This window comes from Mustela lutreola, chromosome 1 (genome assembly GCF_030435805.1).
Source record: "Mustela lutreola isolate mMusLut2 chromosome 1, mMusLut2.pri, whole genome shotgun sequence".
NCBI classification, from domain to species: Eukaryota; Metazoa; Chordata; class Mammalia; order Carnivora; family Mustelidae; genus Mustela; species Mustela lutreola.
This window is the reverse complement of record NC_081290.1, coordinates 280965884-280975332: the sequence shown is the minus strand read 5'-3', so window position 1 is coordinate 280975332 and position 9449 is coordinate 280965884. Positions and strand designations below refer to the sequence as shown.

Genomic DNA, 9449 nt, shown 5'->3' with positions numbered 1-9449 from the left:
GGAAGACATTCTTCATCGTCACATTCAGTGGTGGTAATAATCTTTTACCTTCCTGGCTACTAATAGGTACTAGGAGAGACAGAACATACAAACCTTCCAGGATACTGACTGGCCTATAAGAATGCTCAATGAATGTCAATGTTTAGTAGTTTAGAAAAAACAATAGTGACTGAAAAAAATCTGTCATTTTGTGTTATTAACTTACTCAAAAGCACTTTGTGATATTGATATCAAAGAAAGGTTAAGTGATAACAGAAGGCTGTGTGTGTGTGTCTGTCTGTGTGGTAGTGTGATATTGTGTGTTTTTGGGTTTGTCTGTGTGTCATTGTAAAACGGTGTATTTGTGTGTGTATTGTTGAGGACAAAATGTGTGTCTGTATATAAAGATTTGTTTTCAGCTGTGTGAATCTGAGAGAGCTTCACAGAGGAAAAGATGTGAAATGGACCTTACAGGTGGGCTTGTAGGCTGTCCTATTCAGGGAGAATATAGAGGCAAAGAGAACCCTACCTGTCCTGGTACAATTGTGTGACTCAGCAGGATACACAGAGAATGGTGTGTAGACAATTGTGGCTGAGCCTAGTCTCCTGGGTGCTCAGGGATAGAGGCTAAGGTGTGCCCAGGGATGGAGCCATGGATGTCCTTGTGTGCAATGCAAATGGTGAGCTTTGCTCCTCCCAGCAGAGTGTCTGCAGTCTGGGTATCTCAGAGTTTGCAAAAGATCCATAATCCTTTCTGCTGGGCCTATGTGTGTAGGCTGAATATGACATATGTTTCACAAAAAGGGACAAATTTGAATGTACATATTTTCTGAGGTGTTAAAAATGCACATTTATTATAAAGGCATTGCTAATAATTGATAGTAATAGATAGCTGGATCATGACCTGAGCTGAAGGCAGATGCTTAACTCTCTGAGCCACCCATGCACCCCATCACCCCATATATTTTATATGAAAGAGACAGAGGGAGATTGGCAGGCACAGAAGAGAAAAGGCAGTGTGACTTCATAGAGCAGAGATCAGAGCGATGGGACACAAGACAAAGAATGATGGTTTCTACCCATCAAATCTGGAAGCAGCCATCAGTAGATTTTCACCTCAACCTTCCAGAGGGTGTGTGGCCCTGCTGATGCAATGATTTCTGCAACATGTTATAGATTTGGGACTCTGTCATCCAAATATTGAGAAAATAATTGGTGTTAATCACCACGTGTGTGGTAGTGTTTTGCAGTGGCCAGTGGAAGCTAATCTAAATTGTCTGCATCAGGTGCTTCATGGGTTGGGACATTAGTGAGAAAGAGTGGCTCATGGAAAGTAGAACAGGTGCAGGCAGGCAATGCGTACAGTTTTCTAACTACTAGAACTCATACAGCAATTCAGCAACGTGGCAGGATACAAAGTCAATGTGCAGAAATCAGTAACTGTGGAGTCTTGAATGGAGTGGTGCAGATGACAGCTGGATGGGGTTTCTGGAACTCAAGGGAGAATGTGAGGGAAAAAGCATTAGCCTGAGGTTAATTAACCTGGTCTAGATGTTGATGAACAATGTACATGTGCAGAGTCAAAAGGTTAACTGAAGGTCAAGTCTGGAAATTCACTGAAAATTGAGAAGTAGATGGAAAACAAATTATACCAGAGAATTCATAGGATTGAACCCAGAGTGATGGTGTGAGAACTGAGCAGTTTGGTTGTGGTTGTGCTAAGGACACAATATTAGCGATGCTGGTGATTGGGAACCACATGGCTAGCCAGACAATTAGGCTATGGATATATTTCATATGAAAGCTTTGCAGGAACATTTTAATTCTGCATTACCCTAAAATTTATTTTTGCCTGTGGCCATGTGAATAGGAAGTCTATAATCTGATGTAGGATGATTCCTGAGCAAATATTTCCTTTTGTGGTCCCTGTCCCCAGACTGCCAAGGGTAACTGGATACTTAGTCTCTGAAATTTGTTTCTGACAACACCCAAAGGCTACTTCATGACAATGACCACCCCAACTCAAGACCAGAGACTGTGGGATAATAACAAGACGTGTGGAGTAGTGCAGAGAAAGTGATTTATTGGATCAAGATGTTGAAACCTTTACATTTTCCAGAAGAATAGGTCATCATTACAGGACAGTTAATAGTACATAAGGTTCCTTATTGACAGTTCTTCATGGCTTTCGCCTGAAAGAAAGAGAGAGAAAATCAGCCATGCTGCTCATCAGGATGAAACCTTAACACAGACTGTCACTCAGAAGTTGTCTGTGAAATTTCAACCAAAAAAAGGCAAGTAGAATGGGCAGAAGGCAGGAAACCAGGAAGGATGATAAACTAAATACATCTGACACAATTTCAACAATGATGTAAATAAGGAAGAATTCATTTCCGTAGTCTGGCAAATAAAGCCTGAGTTGACCCAAGAGTAGCACTCAGGTTTCTAATGGAAGGAGGAGAGGCCCAGAATTTTTTCTCTGCTGTCCTAGGGCAGAGGACTTTAATTTTTCACTGCAGTAAGGATACGGGGGTGAGAGACTGGAAGAGGGGTACAAGGGGACTTCAGGAATACTGCTTTCAGAGAAGTTCTAGGTTCAGGGTGTGGAAAATCAGCCTGATGGCACATGTCTTCTCTCTACTGAAAACCCAGCCTCCGTGGGCCTTTGTGACTAAAACTTATGACCTAAATCCAGCAGTGGATGGCCTAAGAGACACTTTCAAGTATCTTATTTCTTGAGAAAGATGTAATTCAAGTGTTTTGCCTCTACCCTTGGCTTCAGGAGACAGAAGAAAGAAGGTCTCTGGACACAGATGTGATAAGGGAGAGAGTTGTAGGCAAGGAGTGATGAAGTGGGCTGAGGTATGAGGGCTAGGTCTTGTCTCTACAGAAGCTGGCAGAGTGCCCATCCAGCTGCCCACCATGCTGATAGAGGGCAGCATTCTCTCTTTTCCAGCTGTCTCTCCATTCAACACTCCCAACACCCCCATGGGATTCTGCTGTGATTGTGTCCACTTGGAGGGGGGATCTTGCTCAGAGAAAAGCTCCCAGGCAATGACACAGCCAGGCTTTGGTCCTTCAACAGAACTGTGTGTGTCCCCAGGTGTCTTCTTCCTCAGTACTCTATGGGGAACCTGTGCCCAAGAGATGAGCTGAGAAGGAGGAACATGCCCAGATCCTCTGTGAAGTCTTTGTATATCTCCCCAGGTATAATGTCATCTACACTGTGACCAGGTAGGTGCCTCTACCATCTGTGCCCCTGACAGAGCTGCAGCCTTACTGCCCTACAGGCTGCACAGCTAGTGACAACTTTATGCCCAAAGAAAACTGAAATTACCAATATGCTTGAAATTAGCATCTTGTTCTCAAGGGACATCTGATCTGTGCAGGCCTTCACTGTCATCTTGGCCTCAATGACTTCTTGAGGTGGGTCAAATAGCATCTGAAGTACAGACTTGTAGACAGACATGTCTAGAAAGAGGAAGCTTTCCACTTCAGTTACCAAAGCTGGACAGGTGATCCCATTGGCTGGTGAAGAAACAGAACTACAATCAATGTAAGGAAAATCATGTTTTCTCCCTGGCTCCCTGAAGTCAGATCTAGACAGGAACCCCAGAGGACTTATGATCTCATCCCACAATAATGCCAATGACAATGCCTGACCTTGGAAGCTGTGACTCCCTCATGTTGGAGAGCAAGCAGCAGAGCCAGTACTAGAATATAGGCTTACTCACCCCTGGTTCAGTTTTTTAAAAAAGATTTTATTTATTTAACAGAGAGAGAGCATAAGTAGGGGGAGCAGCAGGCAGAAGGAGAAGCAGGCTCCCTGCTGAGCAGGGAGCCCAATGAGGGATTGATCCCAGGACCCTGGGATCATGACCTGAGTGGAAAGCAGACGCTTAAGGATGGAGCCACCCAGGCATTCCCTTAGTTCAGTTTTTATCTTTTTAAAGCACATCCCTCCTTTCTAAGACTCTCTTCATTTTGAAATTATCTTTCTTTCTCTCTTTTTAAAATTTTATTTATTTATTTTCAGCATAACAGAATTCATTGTTTATGCACCCCACCCAGTGCTCCATGCAATATGTGCCCTCCATAATACCCACCACCTGGCTCGCCCAACCTCCCACCCCCCGCCCCTTCAAAACCCTCAGGTTGTTTTTCAGAGTCCGTAGTCTCGCATGGTTCATCTCCCCTTCCAATTTCCCTCGACTCCCTTCTCCATCTCCCCATGCCCTCCATGTTATTTGTTATGCTCCATGTTATTTGTTATGCTCCATAATAATTTTTTAAAAGATAATTTTAAAAAGAAACCATATAATAATTGACTCTCTCTGCTTGACTTATTTCACCCAGCATAATCTCTTCTAGTCCTGTCCATGTTGATACAAAAGTTGGGTATTCATCCTTTCTGATGGAGGCATAATACTCCATAGTGTATATGGACCATATCTTCCTCATCCATTCATCCGTTGAAGGGCATCTTGATTCTTTCCACAGTTTGGTCATTGCTGCTATAAACATTGGGGTACAGATGGCCCTTCTTTTCACTATATCTGTATTTTTGGGGTAAATATCCAGTAGTGCAATTGCAGGGTCATAGGGAAGTTCTATTTTTAATTTCTTGAGGAATCTCCACACTGTTCTCCAAAGTGGCTGCACCAATTTGCATTCCCACCAACCGTATAAGAGGGTTCCCCTTTCTCCACATCCTCTCCAACACTTGTTGTTTCCTGTCTTGCTAATTTTGGCCATTCTAACTGGTGTAAGGTAGTATCTCAATGTGGTTTTAATTTGAATCTCCCTGATGGCTAGTGATGATGAACATTTTTTCATGTGAAATTGTCTTTCTTTTTATTTAAAACAATTGTGTGCTTGAATGGAATGACACCCCCCCTTTTTTTTTGTCTTGGATATTGGGGGAGAAGAGATTTACTAATCAATATTTAAGTGAATGGTAGAGTTAGGCCATTCCAGGGAGCTTGAAGAGGTGGGTTAATCTGGAAAAGAGGTTACCCTATTTATTTATTTACTTATTTATATTAGTCACCATACAGTACATCATTAGTTTTTGATGTAGTGTTCCAAGATTCACTCTTTACATATAATACCCAGTGCTCCATGCAATACATGCCCTCTTTAATACCCATCACTGGGCCAACACATCCCTCCACACCCCTCCCCTCTAAAACCCTCCATTTGTTTCTTTGAGTTCACAGTCTCTCATGGTTCATCTCCTCCCCTGACTCCCCACTTCATTTTTCCTCCCTTCTCCTAATGTCCTCCATGCTATTCTTTATGCTCCATGAGTAAGTGAAATGATATAATAATTGACTTTCTCTGCTTGACTTATTTCACTCAGCATAATAATTTTTTAAAAGATAATTTTAAAAAGATAAATAAAAAATGAAAATATTTCTTTTTTAAAAAGAGAGAGGAAGAGAGAGAAAGAACATTCATGGGGAGTGGCAAGCAGAGGGAAAGGGAAAAAACAGCCTCCCTTAACCACCTGAGCCATTTAGGGCCCCTAAGTTCACAGTATATGTAGGAAGATGCTAGTTTGAAACTAAAGAATAAGATCGTGTCACTGGATGCAGATATGGTTAAAAGGCTACACACACTCATACGAACACAACTCCCTCAAACACAAAAAACATACAAACACAACTCATCCCAAACACAACTAATCAGTTTGAACACATGTGAAAGATTATCCATAAAGTTATGACTGGCTCTTTTCTTCCAACAGTGATGTGCAGAACATCTTAAAGAGGGTGAGAGGCAGGACTGGGGCTCTTTCTTGATCCCACTGTAACTGTGTGGAAATCTGAAGTGACTTCTTCTTTTAGTGTGCATTCTCTATCCCTCCAAGTCTTTGTAACCACTGTAGTCAAGTAGGCTACAACCCTACCAGGCTCTGATTGGACCCCTGAACAGATGTCAAACTATGCAAAGGATTTGAGAGGTTTAAGTCAGAGACAACAGAGGGAAAGAGGAGGACTTGAGAGAGTGAGAGGAAATAGAAAGACTGAAGAAGGCTTGGGTCAGTATCAAGGGTAAGAAGCCATGCAAAAATACTGTGGAACGGTTGGCCATAATTAATCTAGATAAATAGAAATCTCACCCCTCTGTGTGTACTTGTTCTATTACAAAATACTGGTAACACTCCTGGAAAATGAGAAAACTGGTAGATATAGTGAGATCTACTCACTAGTAGATTTAGTGAGTGAGTGCTGCATATTTCCAGAGCCTCCTTGAAGATTATTATCAGAGACTTAGAGAACACTGACTCTTCTGGAAGTGAGAACTCTTTCCAAACCCTTCCAACTGTATCATTTTATGAGTCTGAATCCATGAGTGAAAAAGCTGTGGACTCCACTCCCACCTGAAAAACTTTGGGGAGGAGAATGTCTGCGAACTACCAGTTATCAGTTTGGCAGCCAAAGTTAGACCCTTGACACAGTTAATCTCAGTCCATTGCTATAGCTACTCTTGTGGTATGAGTCAAACCAAATGATAAAAAAGGACTTGGAGGGGCGCCTGGGTGGTTCAGTGGGTTAAAACCTCTGCCTTTGGCTCAGGTCATGATCTCAGGGTCCTGGGATCAAGCAAGCCCCACATCAAGCTCTCTCCTCAGTGGGCAGCCTGCTTCCTCCCTCTCTCTCTGCCTGCCTCTCTGCCTACTTGTGATCTCTGTCAAATAAATAAATAAAATCTTAAAAAAAAAAAAAGGACTTGGAGAGATAAAGCATTTTGTTGAAGATAGGTTCTGGTAAGTGGCAGAACCATGATTCAAACCTAAATCCATGTCCTTTTGCTTCCAAAACACAGATCACAGATAAGGAGAGAGGTTTCAGTGAAAAACTTAAAATTTGTCTGCAATAATTTTTAAAACTTCCAGGGTGTTGGGAACTGAGAAAAAGAGCATGGGTTTTGGAGGTGGGGTGGGGGAGTGAAAAACAGGAAAGCCACTTCAGTTCACCTAGTTCAGAGAAGGGTACTCACCAGAGCTGTTGCCTGTCTGATGAGAAATGATACTCACCCTTGGAGCAGCAAAGAGCCAGAGTGACCAGTAGAACACTCAGGAACAGCCTCATGGTTTGTTTTGCTTTGAGTTTTCAGCTTTTGTGAAAAGAAACTAGAAGCTGAAACAGGATCCTGGAGAGTGCAGGAGAATTTATACATAGAGAGCCTCCCTGATGTTGCCCAAATAAACATGTGGTCGGACCACAGTCTTGGCTTCCAGCCCTCCATTCCTCTCTCAGGTCTCATGCCATCTGTGGAAGTCACAGACCCCAAAGTCATGATCAGAGTTCCTGTTCATAGGCATTGCTGGCACCTCTCCTTTGTAGCAAACACCGAGATTGTAATTTTACAAATATATGGCCAATTAACTGATGCACACCCACCCTGGATGTTAGCTCCTGAACTGCAGTGGTAGCCTCTGGTTTTGCTCATCTTTACTTAAAATATGGTTGGCATACAAGAGAGGAAAAGCAAATATTCTTGGAATAAATGAATGAGTATGAATCAACAAACTACTAAAGTTGGCTGGGATGTATCTTCAGTATGAAATGATGCCTGCCATGCCAAGTTTCCCTCTGGGCAGGTGAGGGAGAAAGGTTATTACCTTGGTGACCCCAGTGGGAGTAATGAGTGGTTTTCTGTAACCCAGGGGAAGACAATGGCCAAGAGGAAGTCTACCTCAACAGTAATTTCTTATTCTAAGCTAACATTTAAAAAAAAATCAAAAGAAATTTGAAATCAAATCAGGTTCTACGTGGAGAAGAAGAAGCTCCTTCTTAGTTTTACTTGTCACCTGGAAGGGTCACACATTGGAGTCCCAGGATCCAGGCAATAGAGCTCCCCACAGGGGCTCTTCCTCTACCTCTCCCCAACTATCAGCAGTGTGCTCTATGGAAGCACAGAGAAGATGTGGAAAATTCTTATTAAAGGCATTGGAATATCTGGTTATCCAGAGGAGCATATGGGAGGGCCATTCAAGAGTATATAGAATTCTTCCTGGAAGAAATGGCTGGGGGAGTGATGGTGAGGGAACAGCATGAGGGGAGATGAGAAGGCATAAACCATGTTCCTGAGGGAATATCAGGTACTTAGGTTACTCTGAAACATATACTACACACAACAATGCATGGTGGCAGTGGAAAGGCTTTGTGGCTGGAGAGATGGGATAGGTCAAATCAAGGAGAGCTTCCATTGTACTCTGTGGGGGCAGAAGGATGATGTAAGCTCGCAGCTCGGGGTTACCTTGAACCGGTCACAGGCTCGGTGAGCTCGGAGCGCGGCCAGAGGTCAGGCAGACGGGAGTAACTGGGCGCTGTTCTCTGAGGGTGCACTGAGGAGTGGGGCCCCGGGCTCTTGGCTCCTCCAGGCCGGAGACCAGGAGGCCGCCATTTGTATTCCCGTCTTCCGGAACTCTACGGAAAGCGCTCAGGGAACAAAAGCTCCTGAAAGCAAACCTGAGCGGATTACTCACCCCGGCCCCTGGTAAAGACGGGGCAAAGACACTTGAGAATCACTACACCAGGCCCCTCCCCCAGAAGATCAACAAGAAATCCAGCCAAGACCAAGTTCACCTACCAAGGAGTGCAGTTTCAATACCAAGGAGAGCAGCAGAATTCCAGAGGAGGAGAAAGCAAAGCACGGAACTCATGGCTTTCTCCCTGTGATTTTTTTTAGTCTTGCAGTTAATTTAATTTTTTTCTTTTTCATTTTTTGTTTTTTTTCTCACCTTCTGGTAAAAATGTTTTTTTAACTTTTACCCTTTTCTTTTTTAACGTTTTTTAACTAGTTTATCTAATATATATATATTTTCTTTTTTATATTTTTCTTTATTCATTTTCTTTTTTTTAAATTCTTTTCTTTTCTTTTTTCCTTTTTTTTTCTTTCTCCCTTTTTGAACCTCTTTTTATTCCCTTTCTCCCCCCTCACGATTTGGGATCTCTTCTGATTTGGTTGAAGCATATTTTCCTGGGGTTGTTGCCACCCTTTTAGTATTTTAATGCTCCTTCATATACTCTTATCTGGACAAAATGACAAGACGGAAAAATTCACCACAAAAAAAAGAACAAGAGGCAGTACCGAAGGCTGGGGACCTAATCAATACAGACATTGGTAATATGTCATATCTAGAGTTCAGAATGACAATTCTCAAGGTTCTAGCTGGGCTTGAAAAAGGCATGGAAGATATTAGAGAAACCCCCTCGGGAGATATAAAAGCCCTTTCTGGAGAAATAAAAGAACTAAAATCTAACCAAGTTGAAATAAAAAAAGCTATTAATGAGGTGCAATAAAAAATGGAGGCTCTCACTGCTAGGATAAATGAGGCAGAAGAAAGAATTAGTGATATAGAAGACCAAATGACAGAGAATAAAGAAGCTGAGCAAAAGAGGGACAAACAGCTACTGGACCACGAGGGGAGAATTCGAGAGATAAGTGACACCATAAGA

At 42.5% G+C, this 9449-nt stretch overlaps 1 protein-coding gene across 1 annotated transcript; it reads right to left on the bottom strand.

Annotated features, from left to right (window-relative positions):
- Positions 1-2050: 2050 nt before the first annotated feature.
- Positions 2051-7119, bottom strand: LOC131822727 (secretoglobin family 1D member 2-like). Its single transcript, XM_059159017.1, has 3 exons — positions 7022-7119; positions 3317-3507; positions 2051-2171 (listed from the first exon to the last, which is right to left on the bottom strand). Exons 1-3 carry the CDS (start codon positions 7074-7076, stop codon positions 2145-2147), a joined length of 273 nt encoding a protein of 90 aa, XP_059015000.1. The 5' UTR covers positions 7077-7119; the 3' UTR covers positions 2051-2144.
- Between the last annotated feature and the right edge of the window lie 2330 nt (positions 7120-9449).